Source organism: Typopeltis vanoorti, chromosome 1 (genome assembly GCF_054136105.1).
Source record: "Typopeltis vanoorti isolate ZY-2024b chromosome 1, IOZ_Tvanoo_1.0, whole genome shotgun sequence".
NCBI lineage: Eukaryota > Metazoa > Arthropoda > Arachnida > Uropygi > Thelyphonidae > Typopeltis > Typopeltis vanoorti.
Window position 1 is genome coordinate 73,151,531 of NC_143549.1, and position 20,230 is coordinate 73,171,760.

The following is a 20,230-nucleotide window of genomic DNA, read 5'->3' on the forward strand; positions in this document are numbered from 1 at the left end:
CGCTAAAAGTCTGCAAGATTCTCTGACTAAATTGAATAGCTGTTGTAATAGATATGGTATGAAGGCCAGCAATAAAAAGACAAAGACAATGAAAATAGGCAGAATCATTGAAAATGTCAACTGTGTTGTGAATGGAGAACCTGTGGAAGAAGTAAAACATTTCAGCTACTTAGGCACAATTTTTACTGAAGATGGTAAATTAAATATAGAAATAGACAACAGAATCAGCAAAGCTGGTATGGTGGGAAGTCAATTGAATAAATTCATATGGAATAAGAGAGAAATTAGTCGGAACACTAAATTAGCTGTATACAAGACAGTGTTCAAACCAGTTTTAACTTATGGATCTGAGAGCTGGGTCAGAAGTAAAACACTTGACCAAAGACTAGAGACCGCAGATATGAGACTCCTGAGAAAGATTATAGGGGTGAACAGATGGCATCAATGGCAATATCATATTAAAAACGAGGATATTAGGAAAGAACTTGGCATTGTCAGCATCCAGGGATGCATTAGCAGAGCTAATCTCAGGTGGTATGGTCACTTAAATAGAATGGGAGTGGAAAGATTAGCAAAACAAGTGTTCTCTGCCAGGTTGGCAGGAAAACGACCAAGAGGAAGACCAAGATATAGGTGGATTGATATGTACAAAGTGCCTTAGACGATAGAAATATAAGATCTGATAATATCGGAGTCTTGACAAGTAACAGACTGATTTGGAGGAAAATTGTAGATAGGAAGTTAGTAATGATGTAATTTTTTCATGTAGTACTGTCATATCCTGTACACCCCTTGAGGGTACATGGAAGGAATTTGATGATGATGAAAAAGGGCAATAAGGAAGAAATTAAAAACTACAGACCTATAAGCCTACTGTCCACCATATATAAAGTTTTCACAAAAATCATAAATAAGAGAATAAAGTCTAAACTAGAGGAAATGCAATCCTGTGAACAAGCTGGATTTAGAAAGAATTACAATACTTTGGACCATATTCACACATTAAGACAGTTCACTGAAAAATGAATTGAATACAATAAACCCTTTTATGTCTGGCCTATGTAGACTATGAAAAAGAATTTGATTCAGTTAACACATCTGCAACACTAAAAGCTCTTGAAACCCAGGGAACTGAGAAACCATATATTGAAACACTAAAACATATTTACAATAGTACAACTTCTGTAATTAAATTATATAAAAACAGTGAAAAGTTCCCAATACAAAAAGACATCCGGCAAGGCGACACCATAACTCCCAAATTATTTACAGCTGCATTTACAGGAAGTCTTTAGAAGCCTTGATCAGGAAACAAAAGGAATAAACATAAATGGAGAAAGGCTGCATCCTCTGAAATTTGCAGATGATATTGTCCTAAAGCAGATAATCTTGAAGATCTAGAAGAAACACTAAATCAGCTAAATGAAGCCTCCAGAGTAACTGGATTAAAAATAAATAGAGAAAAAACAAAAATAATGATGAATAAATATATTAACCATAGAACTGTCAAAGTTGAAAACCATGAAATAGAAAAAGTTACTTCATATGTATACTTGGGCCAATTGTTATTCTTTGAGGATTGCCAAAGAAAAGAGATTGAACTAAGAATTCACCTTGGATGGATGGCTTATGGGAAAATGAGAGACATATTCAGAAGTGACATCCCTATAAAAAGGAAAGCTTTCGACCAGTTCATACTTCCTGTCCTTACATACGGAGGAGAAACATGGACTTTAACAGAAGCTCTAAACAAAAAGCTGAGAACAACACAGCATCGCATGGAAAGAAGTATGCTAAAAATAACATTAAGAGATAGGAAGACAAATATCTGGATAAGATCTCAAACAGGTGTCATGGATATTGTAAAATACATTAAACAGGCTAAGTGGAGATGGGCTGGCCATATTGCTAGATGCAGTGATGGGAGATGGACTAGAAAAACAACAGAGTGGACACCAATGGATGGAGCAAGACAAAGAGGAAGACCGAGAAGAAGGTGGAGGGATGAACTGGAACAAATTACAGGAGCGAGGTGGATGGGAAAGAAAGAAAACCGAGTGATCTGGAAAATCATGGGGAAGACCACCATCCAGCAGTGGACAGAACCAAAAGGTTGAAGAAGAAGAAGAAGATACAGACACTCATTATAATACACTTAATGAATTTGAAATGGCATTATGCCTGTGGAACTTTGATCGGGACTGTTTTATAGTTTGTTATAGACTCAGCTTGTTATAAAGAGAATAAACTGCTATTCTCTACACTTACCACACAGATTATGTTTAATAAAATTTGTAGACCTATTCTGAATTTTTTTCAATCGGACCACATTTTGTTGGCAGAAAGATTAAAAGTAAACAACAAAAAATTGACAAGAAATTAGGAATTTCGATGTTTCTTACAGGCTATGTGAAGAATCAGAACTTATTAAAAAGTCAGTTCTAGAAAACTCACTTTTTAATAAGGAAATTAATAAAAAGCGGGAAACACATTTAGTCTTAATGACTACAAATCATTTGTGAAATTTTTTTTATACACATGGTTCGCAACACATAGTAGTTGGAAAATGGCCTTCCTCCTTAAATACTCCAGCAATGAAGTCTGGGAGCATTATATCGTAACACTTGGAGATATGAATATGAAGACTGCATTGGAAAGAAGTCACTGCTTAGATTATGAAGTGAAGTGCAAGCCATCAGTTATAGCCATTACCAGACCAAACATTTTTCTATAGTTTCACTTATAAAAATACAAATAAAACTAGAGTACAGCCAATTTTTATTTTCTTCATTTTATGATATAAATAAATAAATACACAGTAGCAAAAGAACAAGAAACTTTCATATATGTCCCACAATGTACTTTTATGTTACTAGAGAATAATCAAAGAATGAATGAACCATGTGACCAAACAGGCTTGCTGACTGACGAATCCTGCTGTCAACATGGATGTCTGTGATTGTCATTAAGGTGGGGGATGAATTTCACTGCCTGGTGTGAGACAACCTCCTTGCTTATTAGAGGTCTGAAGTAGCTTCAAAAAAAGTTTCATGTTTGGTTTCCAGAGCAGCATTTTCAGATTTAAAAAAAAAAAATAAAATAAAATAAATATATGTATTAAATAAATTTAATGACTAGAAGCTAAGACATACCAAAATAGAAATATTTATTATTTAAACACACAACTCGTTTCATCATCGTAAAAGACTTCATCTGGTGCATTTCATGGAAAGAAAAATACAAAAACATACATCACAAGAGAACAACAGCTCTAAATTAACTTGCAAACATTGTTGACATTTGAAGGTATTCTGGATGCCATAGTGTTGTTGGGCATATTCACTCGGGCATGATCTTGTGTACGCCAAAGTAGGATACCTGAAGGGTGACAATCAGAGTTATAGCTCAGGTTATATAATACTACTGCAGTAGTATTATGTATCTGCCCTTCATTTTTCAGATTTTGTCAGAGACTTGTTTGGCATCAGCTGTTCTCCTTTTGCTGGATGAATATGGAATCCAAGATTCTTTTTGGCTCTGATGACAAATGTGTCTTGCTCAAGCATGTTTGAAAGCAAACAGGTTTATTGTAGTAGCGTATTGTAAAAATAATCATAATTTAAAATTATGAATCTTTTTCCAATTGTTTCTCTATTCTAGTATATTATTAGTTTTGGTTTCATGACATGTATAATCAGCACTTGTGATGTGCCCAATATTGATATGTTAAAATGAAATGTAAAGCATTTGAGATCGATGTACTTACTAGATTCTGATAGTTGTAATAATTTTAATCTTTTTTAATGTAATTCACAATTGTTAAGAGTTGTGATATCTGTTGTTCTTTGTAAAGACTTTTTCTTTTCACTAACAACAACAACAAAAACATATAAGCCATTACTACCTAACTTCTCACTTGCCATTTACATGAAGTGCAATTGATCACTGAGGAGATTGATAGGTGACTGAGAGCTGAAAGCGTTTGGCACCAGGGTAACGAGGGAGTGGAAAGAGGGCAAAATAATTCCATTGCATAAAGGAGGTTCTAAGACTTCAGTAGCAAATTATACACCAACCAGTATGTTAGGCATGGTGGTAAACGTACTAGAAATATTGGAAAGAGAATAAGAAAGAGAATTCAAGAATGGGTAGATAAAAATATCATACTGTATGAAGGTCAACATGGCTTTGTGAAGGGTCGGTCATGATTTAGTAATTTACTAACTTTTTATAATAGAGTAACAGCTGAGTCGGATAAAGAAAATGACCACACAATGATTTTGCAAAGGAATTTGACAGAATACCACATGGAACTTTGTTACACAAATTAGAACAAATGGGGGAGAGATATGTCACTGGTTAAGTGGATGTGAGGGTGGCTGCTGGGCAGATATCAAAAAGTGGTATATGGAGGGGGCAGAATTGAGGCAAAAACAAGTGACTAGTGGTGTGCTGCAAGGATAAGTGCTGGGACCATTGCTGTTTAATTTGTACATAAATGAGATAGGAAATAACCTGAAAGGAAATATTCAGTTGTTTGCTGAAGATGCAAAAATAATCAGGGCAATAGTTAATCAAGGTGATGTGGAGAGCTTGCAGTATGATTTAAATAGGCTGTCAGTATGGGCAAAAGATGTGGAGAAATGTAAAGTTATGCATTTTGGAATAAACAGATTACAAGCTGTGCATGACATTGATGGCACTGTACTCCAGGAAATAAATGAAGCTAGAGATTTAGGTGTGGTTGCAGACAGAAAGTTAAAGTTTAGAAGACATAAAGGTTGCTAAAGTAGCCCATAAAATTACTTGGCTATTGAAGAACACATTAACAAGTAGAGATAAGGAAGTTGTTATTCCTCATTATGCCCACATCTGGATTACTGTGCTCAAGTCTGGTCCACTGGGTTTCTTGGGGATGAAGAAGCAGTGGAGAGGATTCAGAGGCGAGTGACCAAGATGGTGAGTGGCCTGTGGAATGTTCCCTATGAAGATAGAGTGAAGGTTTTTGGATTGCAGAAGTTGGTTGATAGGACAAAAAGAGGAGGGTTATGATAGAAACATTTAATTTAAGTTTTTCTAGTACTTTTATAGGATAAATGCAGGGGAAATATTTCAGCCCTTGGCTAGAGGGGACCAGAACAAGGGGGGGAGGGGGGGTCATCCCATGAAAGTTGAATAAAGGCGTGGTTAGTAGGGGTGTGAGGACTAGATTTTTTGCTTGGAGAGTTGTGAAAGAGTGGAAGGGTAGCCAGAGTCAGTTGTGACTGCTTTATCTCTCTTAATGGGTTCGAGGAGAGGTATGATAGATTGTGTGGATAGATAGGGTCTCCTGCGATGTCTTCGGACTCCATGGAGGTGCTCGTATCATAATAATAATAATAAAGTCAGTGGAAAGAGGGCAAAACATTGCCCTCCTTCCACTTTCTTGGGACTTTGCCTGAGCTGAGACAAAAATTAAATAGCATAGTCAAGGGCAGTGCCAGTTCCTCTGCACATTCTCATAAAATGAAAGCCAACATCCCATCCAATTCGACAGCTGTATTTGCATTCAGATTCTAAAATATACTAAGTAACTCCTATTCTTCAACCTCTGTTCTCACATCAGTCTCAGTCACCTCTGCCATTACAATATCTTCACTTGGATGATATACCCTTGCAAAATGATCACTTAAGTAATACAACAATTTGGTCTGCCTTTGTTGGCATTCTACTATCTACTGTCATTAAAGCTTTCCTTCCACAGTCATTCTTCCTCTCACTTGCCACATAATGAAAAAACTCTTTAGGATTTCCTTTTGCCTGTTCAGCTAATTTCTTTTCATAATCTGATTTTGCCTTCCTTACCATGCTAGGCACCTTTCTTGCCTGATCTTTGTATTATTCATGAATTAGGTGATATAGCATACATAGCACAATGACAAGAATCATTTAATATTTAATGGAAAAAAGAAATGTATAAAAAAAATTAATGATACTTTTCTTGATTTTATGGAATTCATCCAAAATTTCACTTGTTTCTAGTTTCTCGCAGATATCACCTTCCGTTGCGATCATTGACAGTCCAACCAGTCTTTCCTATGAAATACTAGATCTTAGATATGTTTTGAAACTAATTAAAACATATCTCAGATATGTTTTAATTAGTTTCAGTCTTGAAAATGATCATTCGCCACTTCCTACTGAAACTGGAAGTGTCAAAAGTATATGAGGAGAAATTGTTACATTAATAAAGATGCTTTCTAAGGCATTTGCATATATATAAATACTGCAATATTTTCAGTGGGTCTAAGCTGTCACTATCCTGTATGATGTCCTTCAGAATTTGTATATCATTATATAATTCGGTAGCACAAATATCATTTTCTACACCAGGGTTTCCCAAACTATGTTCTGCGGAAAGTGAATAAGTATTCCATGAAAAATTATCAAAATTAATATGAGCCTGGAATGGTTTTAAATGCTGCGACAAGTTCAAACGTTCGAAAATCAGGAGCTCTTCACTCTGTATGTGAATTGTGCTATTAAGGCCAGTGTGTGCTGGCCTTGACTCAGCTGCCCACAGTGGTGGACACCACTGAGCACTAGTGAAGTACGAAAGTATCTATTCTAGGAAACGTGCAGCCACAAGCAAGGTCAGAGTGACGCGGTGTAGCCCAGCACACCTGCAGCGTGAGTTGTCACATTTTTGCAATGTGATACAGCCTGCTTCGGCAATAGTGTGCACTTAGCTTACAATGAATACGAGACCTATGATACTCGATTCTAACCAAGGTGTTAAGTTAAAATTTCAGGATTTGTGAAGTGTTCCATCGTAGGAAAAGTTTGGGAAACGCTGTTCTACACTATCAGTCAGCGCAACTTGTAAATCAGTGTTTTCTTAGTGTCCATATTAGAAATTTCCTTGAAAGTGGATGAAAACTGAAATATGTTAAAGTGACATGTCAAGAGATCGAACCTTTCTTTCAGCCAAAGAATTAATAATGTCCACAACTGGAAGAAAAAATATAACTTTAAAATTATATTGCACATCAAATGACGTTTCATCCAAACATTCCTAACAGAACAATCTCTAGTTAAATATGCATAATGTACTGCTTTTGAACTCGAGAAATTTTTAAATCTAATGCTAACACTTTTGTCAATTAAAATATAACATTAAAATTTTCATCTGATCTAGATTCTTTAAAAAAAATCGATTACATTACTTAACGTATTTATAGATTCACTTAAATTTCTGTTTGGATTCTTTCCTCACTACATTGATCCTGCACAAAATTCATACCAGATTACAAGTGAACACAAAAATCCATAATCTTTAATTTTCAAAGCTAATTTTTTGCTTCATATTTTGTACTATTGTCAATTTGAATATTAGCATAAATTTCCATAAAAGTACCTAAAACTTCTCCAATATTACATCTAAGTGAATGAAGAGCATCAATTCTTGCTTCCCACCTAGTATCTGATAAAGTTTTAAGTGCAATTTTGGGGTACTTTTTCAGTACATCCCATCGTTAGTCAAAGCACTAAAGAAATTATAAATTTATTGTATAGTTTTAAAAAACTCACTGTTTCAGTATTAAGTTCAGCAGCATCAGCGATCACCAAATTTAATTGTGTGACTGCACATGGGGCAAAGAGTGCTTGAGGGTTAATATTCGAGATGTGTCTCTGAACACTGCTGTGTTTTTTCTCACATGTTTGACCCGTTATTGTATCCTTGACTCTGCAAATTTTTAATATCTAAATTTAAATCTTTTAATTTATCTTAGAGGTATGTGGATAAACCTTCAGACTTTTTGAGAAATTTAGTTAGCTGCCCTTTCTGTTTCTCTTTTTTAAGTTTTTTGCCACTTTTCTTTTTTTCTTTTTCTTTGCAGCTCTGGATAACTTTTTTTTCATCTCCATTATGTCCAAATTTATTCTGAAGTAAAAAAAAATCTATTAAACAAAAAAATTTGGTAAGATATAAAAAATAAATGTAAATAAAAACATTGAAAATTACTAATGCCTTTTATTCTCGTATAGGGAGTAGGCAAGGCCGTTTTAGCCCTATCTAACTTTTGGAGACTGAGTGGGCAGTTCAATCTCCACTGGCAGCCAATCAGAAATAGCTGATTGGCTGCCAGGGGTATCACTAAGTTAACTGCCACGTAGTGAAGAGATGGCTAACAAGTGCCGGCATCTCATGATCCCTAACACAATTCGACGGCCAATTTTCTTGAGTTTATGGGATGAAAAATCCAGGTTTCCAGGAGAAAAAACCCACTTACCCATGCCAGAGATCAACCAACTCAGGAACCGGTTGAAAAAAAGGCTTAGAAATGTTCCCCTAGTCAACGGCTAGACTTGAACCCAAGTCTTCATTCATGCAGTCAAGCGCTGTGGAGTGCAAACACCACTTCCACTGAGCTACATAATAATAATAATAATTATTATTATTAAGAGAGACCTCCAGTAAGTCAGGACTCATAAAAGGAGGCCACATACTACATGCACCAGCTATCATTCTCATCCTCGAATTCATTCACACTGCTTGCACAATACAACATCCAACAGCAATCCATTTAGGACGTAAGGCTTAGGCTAAATTTTTAATCTACTTACCTCAATGGGAATTAACTACGCATTTGCTGTGTGTTCAGCAATCAACAGTTCGATGATTTACAAACAACGAGCAATGTCGGTTTCACAAAAAAATGCACAAATCTCATTTCATAATAGAGATTAAACCAGATACACGTGCATGCCTAACTGGTTTTTAGTTTTTGCTAAATGTTATTAAAAGTCACAGTATTTATTACAATTTACTTATTGCATATACATATTTAATAAAAGCTAATATTAAAATGTGTTTTAATTTTATTTTTACTACTCACTTCAACACCCCGTTGAAGAAGGCACTCTGATGTGATGCATCGCCTGCTTACCATGTTAGGCCAATCCTGCCCTCCACAACATTTTCTTTGTTTGCAGCTCATGCTTAATGATTCTACTCATCCGTCTAACTTCTACCCGATTCACTCTCCTGACCTTGGGTATACAGTATGATACTGCTTCCTCCAGATAATACCCTTTGACTATCTCCACCCCCCCCCCATGCACTGTGAACATCCTCTCTTGCAAATCATTATACCACGTGTACAAGGATACACATTATCTCCACTGTTATTCGTTATCTATATGTATCACATAATGAAGAAAACTAGGATTTTTCATGCTTTTTTACTTCCCAAGTCAAAACAACATGATCACTTTCTCTAATCAGAAGCAATGCAGCCACTTTAGTTATCGACAGGTCTTCTGATCCTAAAACAAGATCCAATGCTCTTGTATATATCCAACACACTGTGCCCATTAAATAATGAGATTGATTTTTTTACAGGAGAGCCCCTTGAATAAAAGTAACAAACATATTTATAGTTTTGACTGCTGTGTTGTAATCACAGATGCAACTTTCAAGTCAGGTAAAGCAGTAGTTTTTGTGTGACAACCATCGAAGTGAGAGTGTGTGAGTGGAGTATGTCAATTGCATCATGGAGCAAAGAACTGTGTAAAATTTTACTTTATTTTATGAAAAACTGCTACAGAAGTGTACCAAGAAATTAAAAAAGTTTATGATGATGACTGTCTGAGCCATGCACAGGTGTTCTGCTGGTTTTTCAGCATTTAAAGAGAGAAGGGAGTCCCTGGAGGATGAATCATGCTGTGGATGGCCAGTTTCTGCATGGACAAATGAAAATGTGGTGAAAGTTAGGGAAATTGTTGCCCATGACAGACGAGTAACCACTAGGCTCCTCACTGTAGAGCTTGGTGTTGATAAGGAAATGACCACATTAATCTTAGAAAGAGATTTGCACAAGAGGAAGATCTGTTCAAGGCTTGTGCCACACACATTGACACACGAACAGATAGAGCACTGGGTTGCATGTTGTGAAAATTTCATGCATGTAGTTGATCAAGATTGTAATGTGTTGCAAAGAATTGTCACTGATGATTAAAACTGGTGTTTTCAGTTTATCCAGAAATGAAATGCCGTTGAACATCTTCTCCCCCTGGTAGAAGAAAGTACGGTTGCAAAAATCACATTACAAGACAATGCTCTTTTTTTTTTTTTGAATCTGCTGGAATTATCCACTGTGAATTTGTTCCTGAGGGACACAGTGAATGGTTAGCATCATTTAGGACAAATCCAATGTATATGCCCTCATGCGACATGTCAGGAAAAAGCTGTTCCACAGCAACAATTGGTTTCTGTTGCTCGACCATGTACCTTCAACTCTGTGTGCTGCCTATAAAGCAGTTTCTGGCTTCAAAGTCGATCTCTGTGATCAAACCCCCCCCCCCCCCTGTGGGAGCCAAATCTGCTATTTGACAGATTTGGCTCCCACAGGCTTTTTCCTCTCACCAAAGATGAAGTGTGCCTTGAAAGTGGAGCACTTCAGCGACATTGAGAATGTCGAATGCAGTGTGATCCAGATACTGAAGGAGGTTCCCATTCAGGATTTTCATCATGCCTTCAAACACCTGTACATCAGATGTAAACATTGTGTGGAGTTGGAGGGAGATTATTTTGAATCTGTGTAATTGACAATTCCAAATATAGTTCTTTGTTTTGATATAAGAATTATTGTCTCATTACTGAATGAGCACACTGTGCAAATTCCATTTCCTTCCTGCCATATGATCTTTCCTCCTCCTAATCTATGTCATCAAAGTTGAGGTCCCCCATGATAATTACTCAACTTGCCCTTGTATTAATTTGCTGATTCAGGTCTTCCACATCATCCCTGGCCTATAGCAGCAACCAGTTTTATATTTTGTCCTATTGGCCTCTATCTCACACTAGCCCACTTCAAATAAAAAGCCATTTTCTGTTCATTTCATCTGCTATCGTCAATACCCCACCCTGGTCCTGTCTATTCGATCCTCCATGAAGATCAGCATTGTACAAATCTTACATCCATCAAACTCTGGCCATTGGGCCACAAACTCTACACCATTCTTTACATTCTCTACATCCAACACTACATCATCATATGCTCAACAACTTTTCCTATGATGTTTGTTTGAGCATCATCTCAAAGAGTGTTATATCCATTTAAATCTCTCATTAAAAGTAAGGGAGGTAGTAATTATAATATGACATCATTAAGGTCACCTTGAGAGATATCTGCAGCAGGAGAGATGTAGATGCAGCATGCTGTTAAAAGAGTTCCAAATGAGAGTTAGACAGCAACTGCTTCTATGTTTGTATTGAGTGTGACTTGCTGAAAGGGAGGTATTGTTGCCCACATGGATGGTGATCCATCCATGGGCAGGTCCATCCCATGTCCTATCTTTATGAATGATAGCAGTATTTTGTAATTTCAGATCATCTGTCAGCTTTAGGTATGTTTCCTGCAGGCAGAAGCATACTGGTTTATATTTCTGCAAAAGGGCCTTGTTGTCAATGGTATTTTGACAGAATCCGTGACAATTTCATTGTAGGAATGTTTTCATTATTTATTTTTGGTAGTATTGTCTGGCTTCATATGTTGGGTAGTTTTGCTTTCATTTACTTTGGATTTTTTCTTTTTTAGAGAACTGAGGACAGTCATTATCCATCATTCCCTCTTCATCAGGAAAAATATCCAAGACATCATCATACTGTACACCTTCTAGGGCACTAGATTCATGAATTGTTTTACTGAGGTATCCATGCCATCTGAAGTAGATCCATCTATTATAGGGTGTCGAAGCATGTATTTGACCCTTTGTGGTGCTTGTTCCAATATCTTTTTTATTAGTAGATTTTCATTTAGCAGGAACATCTTTGACATGTCAAATGTATGGACTCAGGAGTGAGTCCATACCATTTGGTCTCCTTCATTCCCTCAAAGGAGGGGGGGAAGCAAGTCATATCATTCAAAGAAGTTATCCTTCCACCTTTGTAATGCTTGGGAATAAGCTGGGTGGCATCCCTCACAATGTAGAGCGTTAGAGTGTTTTGCTCTTGCAGTCTTTGCTTTCATGGTCTTTACTGCCACATTAGGTACAGAAGTATGGCAGGCAGTTCGAGAATGACCATACTTTTGACATTTAAAGCAGTGCAAAGGATTCGGGATTAGATTAGAGTCTTAGTGAGTAGTTAAGACAGCTCCTTTGGTAGATGTTAGTGGTTCTGGATATAATATTCCTGGTGAGAACCAGTGACCAACTTAGGGTTGGTCACTGGTTCCCACTAGGATCATCACTCACTGATCTTTAATTTGAAAGCAGATCTCTTTGTCTGGTATATTGAGATCCCACTCCAATATTATGCCTCTAGAACAGTTTAATATTTGGGGGATAACTGTAATTGGTATTCCCCCTGATAAATGTTGCACCAAACTATTTTTCTGATTGTGTTTTAGTTGATTCTTTGAAAAATAGATCTGAACATAGCTTCTTTCCAGACTCTGGAGATCCTGCCAACCCTTAATGCTTCTGGAGGAATGTATTATCAAGAAAAGTGGTATATTTAAGGCAGCTTCTGATGTTTTTCTGCTTCTTATTCTTCTTGATATTTGTTGGAAGTCCCCCCCCCCCCCGGTTAGACTATATATTATACATTTAGTTTAATCCTTCAGCCAAGTGTAAGCAAACAAAGTTTGCACCTGAAAGTTTGCATTATGGGATACTAAGGAAAGTGATGAGAACTCAGTCCATTTTTGCCACGAGTTGCCCCAGTCCTGAAGATACTTCAGGTGCAAACTTTCTTTGCTTATACTTGGATAAAGGATTAAACTAAATATATAATTTATATTCTTGATATTTGTCTTTTAACATATCACTGCACTGCAGATTAATCACTTCCAGTTAAAGGTTAGGTAGAAGTAAATACTGTCAAGTTCAACTGTGAATGCGGGTGGTGTCAGAGGTCAGGGAGTGGCAACAAAGATGTAGCATACAATCACTGCATGTGTCGCAAAAATGGTCACACAGAAATGAATAGCCATGATTGCATTATATTAACATTACTCTATGGATGCTGAAAGACTAGTTTCATGATTTTGTCAGGAAATTCATTATTAATTCGGAGGCCATACCATAAAAGACTACAGGCAGGATCAGGCTGTGGTTTACCATCCTGCTTTATAAGACAAATTGTGAGAATACAATAAGGATTTTTATTTATGCTTTGCAGCTCTGGAACAAGCCTGAAATAAGATGCCAACAAAAACACTAGTCAAAATCCTACAGATATATGATATAAATGGAACATTATACAGAACAATATATAATTCATGTTTATGTTGTAAGTCAGCAGTTACAGAAATGAAGACGTTGTCGTCGTCATCATATAAAATGGGTGAATTTGGAAAGAAACTGTTAACAGTAAGCTAATAATATCAGAAATGATTTGATGATATGTAACATTAATTGAAACAAACAAAATCAAACAAAAAAAAAGCTGTTGACAGGAAGTAATATTGTGGTACTAGCAGAATATCATCCTGTACACTCTCTGAAGGTGAATATCAAAAGATGATGATATATATATCTTATTATATATTTTCAAAATAAATGTGTCAAAAATAAATGGCTATTTCCTAAAAATGCACAAAACTCTGAAAATAATGTAAGCACTCTTCTCTACCTTCTTCCACAAAAAAACTTACTTGGATAATGCTGAGGAGGATCACATGAAATTGATTTTCCCCAATTTTCTTTACCAAAGTCAGGTGAACGCTTTTTATTAAATTCACCAATATCTGATTTAAAAAAAAGAATAGTTGCATCATAAAGAAACAAACAAATGAACAACAACAAAAAAAAAAAAATATATATATATATATATATATATATATATATAAAAAACAGAAGTAGTCCTGAAAATAATAAAATAAAATTACTTTAATTTTAAATGAGAATTTTAAATTCTTGTTTAAAATTTTATACAGCATATTTCATATTTAGACATCATATTCTTGGTTTCCAATCAGGCTAGTGGTTAACAAAGCAGTTATACCAATAGCCTATTAATGCGGATTGTGATGTAGCTTGTGTTTCAGTTCATACATATATGTATTCCTGATGATGACCTTGATATAAAGGTCAAAACATGGAGGTTTTTTTTTTATCTTAGTTTAAAGTTTTTCCTTGTCCTACCTGATGGCTGTTCTGACTTCTGATTTTATAGTGGCTGCATTCATAATTCAGAAGGGCAGGTCAGAGGGTCGAATTCTGGCTGATTGGAGTAGAGCTCTCATAGTACCATCTACAACAACAGAAATAAAACTGAATGTGAGAATTACAGAGGTATTTTCCTATTGAGTGTTCCTGGTAAGATTTATGCAAGTATACTTGCATAAATCTTACCAGGAACACTCGGTAGGGAAATAGCTAAGAAAAAATGGCAGAAGGAAAGTTTGGTGAAGAAGAAACTGGATTCAGGCCAAACAGAGGTTGTCAGGATCAGATTTTCACTTTAAGACAAACAGTTGAGAAATCTTGATAATATAACAAGGATTTGTTATATTTGTTTGAAGACCTGGAAAAGGCATATGGCAAGGTCCCAAGAAGAAAGCTCCTCAAAACACTACAGTTAGATGGTGTAAATGAGATATTATATCTGATAATACATAGTCTCTATTTAAGCTGTAAGTCAGCAGTTAGAATTGAAGAAGGTACAGAGTTTGATGTTAAATCAGTATATGACAAGGGTACACATTATCTCCACTGTTATTCATTATCTATATATATCACGGGGTGCTATTCTAGCTCACCTCCTCGTGGTGCACCCTGGGTCATACTAAAGAGCTAGAGTGACTGGTGGCCAGACCATTGTGCAATCTCCTGACCATACTTACACATGGAAACTCAAAACCTTCACAACGGTTCTTCTTTGAACCAGCTGATAAGAAATATTGGACATAATATCTGTATCTTCCAGTTAAATGTTGAGGGTATTAGCACATCAAAATGTCAATGTCTTTCTAAACTTCTACGAGAAAAAAATGTCGATCTACTTCTCATTCAAGAATCACATATCGAAACTGAAGATCAAGTTAAATCTAGAGCAATAATCCCTGGCTACAACATTCTCAGGATTACTTACAGTCGTAGCTACGGCAACATAACATATGTCCGAAATGGTATAGAGAATGCTGTGCTGATATCTTCTTCGACTGATGATGAAATACATAAGATCGCTGTTAAAATAGCAGACATTATGATTGTGAATGTATATAAACCACCTGCAACTGTTTGGCCAAATGATGTTCTACAGACACACTCCCACCCAACGGTGTACTCTGGGGACTTCAACAACAGTCATCATACTTCTTGGAAATACGAGCAGAATGATCAAAACGGGGAAATATTAGCTGAATGGGCAGATCAACACCGCTTTCACTTGGTTTTTGATGCCAAGGAAAAAGGCACCTTTAAATCAGGAGCCTGGAATAAGGAATATAGCCCAGATTTGACATTCGTCTCCACTGATAGTGAAAATCGGCCTCTACAGACCTTCAGACATATTCTTGAAGTTTTTCCAAATACCCAGCACTGTCCCATCTTTATGGAGTTAGGAGCCCAAATTCCAGTGATAACATCATTTCCTAGACCAAGATGGAATTTCCAAAAAGCCAACTGGGAAAACTTCACTGCGGATTTAGACGCACGCCTTAGAAGAATTCCCCCATCTTACAAAAACTATACACGGTTCACTGGAGTAGCTATAGCGATGGCAAAAATACACATTCCTTAAGGCTACCGAAAAGAATACGTGCCTGGATGGACCAATGAAAGCGAATCCCTGTATCGGGAATTCCTTGAAAGTAAGGATCCTGAGATAGGAGAACTGCTCCATAGTCTCGACGCTGTTCGTAGGGAAAAGTAGATTCAAATAACTGAAAACATTGATTTCAAACACTCTAGTAGAAAAGCCTGGTCACTACTTAAAAAGCTTGGTTCAAGCCCCTCTGTACCAAAGAAATCTCCTCTTGTCGATCCGAATCAGATAGCTGCTCATATTGTTTCGCTTTATAGAGCTCCGATAGATAAAGAATATACTAAAAAGGTAAAATGCAAACTAAAGGCTATGAAGTCTGTAACTCAAAAGAATCAACAATTCTCTTTGCCTTTTTCCCGTGAGGAAATATCCTCGGTGCTTCAAAATATCAAAATGGGGAAGGCTCCTGGATTTGACAATGTTCATAATGAATTCCTGACGCACTGTGGACCTTATGCAAGATTGTGGCTGGCTAAGTTCTTTAACGATATACTTGAAAGTGGCTGCATTCCTAAAGAATTTAAAAGAACAAAAATCATTGCTGTGTTAAAATCAGATAAGCCAGCAGACAGAACTGAAAACTATTGCCCCCATAGCCCTTTTAAGTGCAACCTACAAATTGTTGGAGAGACTAATATTGAACAGGATCAGTGATAAAATTTTGGAACGTGTTCCAATAGAACAAGCAGGGTTCAGAAGAGATCGCAGCTGCACAGATCAAGTTCTCAGCTTAACAACCTACATTGAAACAGGATTTCAAAGATGCGTGAAGACTACTGCAGTCTTTATTGACTTAACAGCAGCTTACGATACTGTTTGGAGGGAGGGACTCATATATAAATTTCTTAAGGTCATCCCATGTAAAATATTGGGTCATTTCCTAAACAACTTACTGTGTGATCGATATTTCAGGGTAGTCACCAGAGGAAGCATCAGTAAACAGAGAGTGCTTAAGAATAAATTACCTCAGGGCTCGCACCACTGCTTTTTAGCCTTTACATCACAGATTTTCCTGAAACAGCTAGCAGGAAGTTTGCTTATGCAGATAATCTCCCCCCCCCCACCCCCCCCCCCCCCCACCCCCCCCCCCCCCCACCCCCCCCCCCCCCCACCCCCCCCCCCCCCCACCCCCCCCCCCCCCCACCCCCCCCCCCCCCCACCCCCCCCCCCCCCCACCCCCCCCCCCCCCCACCCCCCCCCCCCCCCACCCCCCCCCCCCCCCACCCCCCCCCCCCCCCACCCCCCCCCCCCCCCACCCCCCCCCCCCCCCACCCCCCCCCCCCCCCACCCCCCCCCCCCCCCACCCCCCCCCCCCCCCACCCCCCCCCCCCCCCACCCCCCCCCCCCCCCACCCCCCCCCCCCCCCACCCCCCCCCCCCCCCACCCCCCCCCCCCCCCACCCCCCCCCCCCCCCACCCCCCCCCCCCCCCACCCCCCCCCCCCCCCACCCCCCCCCCCCCCCACCCCCCCCCCCCCCCACCCCCCCCCCCCCCCACCCCCCCCCCCCCCCACCCCCCCCCCCCCCCACCCCCCCCCCCCCCCACCCCCCCCCACATTTCAAAATTTTTTTTTTATATGGAAAATTTTGAAAAACGAGCCATAAACTCCGCCCCCTCTCAAACCTTCTATCTGGCTAAGATATGTAGATGATGTGTTCTCTATTTGGCCTCATGGCCCAGACACATTATACTCCTTCCTCAGTCACCTCAACAGCCTACATCCGAGAATCCAGTTTACGATGGAAAAGGAAAAGAACAATAGTTTACCCTTCCTAAACACCTTAGTTACATGCCTTCCTAATGGTCAGGAGCGAATGCTGGTCTTGAAATTCACGCTTGCTCTTGTTATCATTCAGGGAGTGAGAGGTGTGATCGAAGTCTGATTAGAGGAATAATGAATTACTGACCATTTAAAACTATATATTTAGAAATTTATGTACATTTAATCATACAGATACATCATTTATTTACAAATGATATTCTATCTTTTTCGATTTAGCTACTTGAATACAAATTCTACCCTACGGTTCTTCTTTATGAACTGGTCAATAACATCGTCATAAAAAGTTGGTTGTAACTTAATTTTCCCAAGCAACATGCACGCTTGTAAAGGCTTGCTGAAGCTCACTGGCTAGAGCTACGTTGACTGCATATGGCCTGTGTTTAAGCAACAGTGAGATGTCGTGAAATGGCTATGTGCGCACATGAAATCACAGTGCTGCTGCGAGGACCTGGAAGCTCCTACAACCGAGCAAGCCAAGGTAGCTTTGACTAGACGAGCAAGCATCGGCCTTCGATACACAATGCAAAGCTCGATTATTGCCATGCAAGCTTTTCCATCGTAAACTGTCTACAAAAATAAAAGCCTAAATGGAATGCTTATAAATACATGCATTTATTAACAAATAAATATTACTTCTTTCTCGATTAATGAGCTTGCACAGCAAGCAAAGCAAGCATAGAGAATTCTCCCCTGCTAATGCTACACTTTTCCTCAACTGTATATAGAAAACCTATGAACATGGGCAGATACATTCACAAACTTTCCCACCACCACCCCCACTCAACAATATGGCATTATTAAAACTCTAACCAAGAGGGCCCACAATTTTTGTTCCAGTGGAACTGCCCTTGCAACTGAGCTCAACCACATACACAACACCTTCCTCTCCAATGGCTATAGCAATCACAGTATTAAAAAAATAATCAGTTCCTCCCCCCATTCCCTGGCTATCTCTTCAGAAAGAGTTTAGAAATGCCATCACCATACCCTACATCTGTGGCACATCTGAAAAAATAGCCATGATTTTAAAAAAGTACAACATTTAAGCCCCACAGCAAAACTTGCTACCCTTATCCGGTCTACAAAAGATCAGCTCCCTCCTCTCCCAGTGCCTGGAGTTTATAAAGTACCTTGTTCCTGTAAACTGGCATACTTTGGACAGACAGGCAGATCAGCACCCATCCACCTAGAGGAACACAAGTCATACATCTGCAACCATGACTATGGTAAGTCAGGCCTGGCTGACTATGTCTTGGATACAACCCACAGGATCTCTTGGGGAAAAAAACCACCATGCTCCACCATAGCAAATTCAAAAAAGAAAGACTATTTTTAGAATCTTCAGCAGCTCTCAGAAATTAACCAAATCTAAATAAATACGGTTGCATTAAGCTTCCCAAGATTTGGAAAACACTTATCAACAGAGATCCCACCTTACATTCCAGCCTACAACTGCCCATTGAGGGTACTCCATCTAGGAGCAGATGAACTTGTCGTAGACAAAGCACTATATGCAAGAGTACTTTTAACTCGACATTTCCTACAAATGCAGTCACCCACGTGGTTGGCTTAGTATTGTGTAGTATTTGTGTATATGTTACATTGGTTTTTTTGTGTAATCCCTGAAGATGTCTCAGTGACAGATGAAATATAGGAAGTATTAAATTCTGTTTTAATCCTTTCTGAGTGTTATATACTAGGGGTGGCCAGAGTTTTTGCAGCAAGAGCCATAGTTACCTACCAGAAATTGTTGAGAACTACAAATTTACTTTTTGTTAATTGTTAAGAGCCACAAATTTACTTTTTGGAACATTTAAGGGCAACATCAAAAGCTTCCTTAATATCAACGCCACGAGTACTATATTTTAATGCTACTCGATCTAATAATTCTTCTCGCATCACTCTGTCCTCAAGAACGAAACGAATAAAAATTGCTAATTGTTGTTGGTCTGTAATGTCAGTTGATTCTTTTGTATCTTTTTAAATTTTCTGATAAGGTAATATAAATGTAACTACATTGCCGAACAGCAATGTTGTTAATTAAAATTAAATTAAAAACAATAGAAAATTAAGAAAAATTATAAATATTTTCTATTTGTTAGTTGAGTCGCAATAAAACTTAACAAGAGCCACATGCGGCTCGTGAGCCGCAGTTTGGCCACCGTGGTTATATACAATCCATTAAGCCTGCAACATGTTTTTCTCACAGCACTAAAGCCTCAACACACAGATACAAGTAAAAACATATGGAAAAGATTTATAACAACATTTGTTTGAAGCATATTCTTATATGATTGTGACACTTGGACTATACCAGCAAAAGACTGGGAAAGAACTAAAGCCTTTGAGATGTAATGTATAGGAGAGTACTGCTAGGAATAAATTGGAGAGAAATAAAAGCTAATGAAGAAGTCTTGAATAAAATGAAGAAGTCTCCAAATAAAAGAGCCAAGTATTGAAGAACATAATCATAAAAAGAAAGATAAAACTCCTGGGACACATTTGGAGACGACAAATGGATTATGGATTACAAGGGAAGATACCAGGGTAAAGAAAAAGAGTGTAGCCAAAATATGCATTCTTAGAGAAGGTGTTTAGATTAATACGAAAAGATTATAAATTACTAAAGAGGAACACTAGAAACAGAATAACCTAGAAGAGAGAACTCTCCACAGTGATAGGGACTGTCCC

General features: G+C 38.0%; 1 protein-coding gene across 1 annotated transcript in view; it reads right to left on the bottom strand.

The window, feature by feature from the left end:
• Cont (Contactin) overlaps positions 1-20,230 on the bottom strand; it is a 458,021-nt gene that overhangs the window by 270,754 nt on the left and 167,037 nt on the right. Inside the window, exon 8 of the mRNA XM_090391248.1 lies at positions 13,644-13,736. Within this exon, the coding sequence (XP_090247374.1) occupies positions 13,644-13,736 (93 nt within the window). The remainder of the gene's footprint in view (positions 1-13,643; positions 13,737-20,230) is intronic.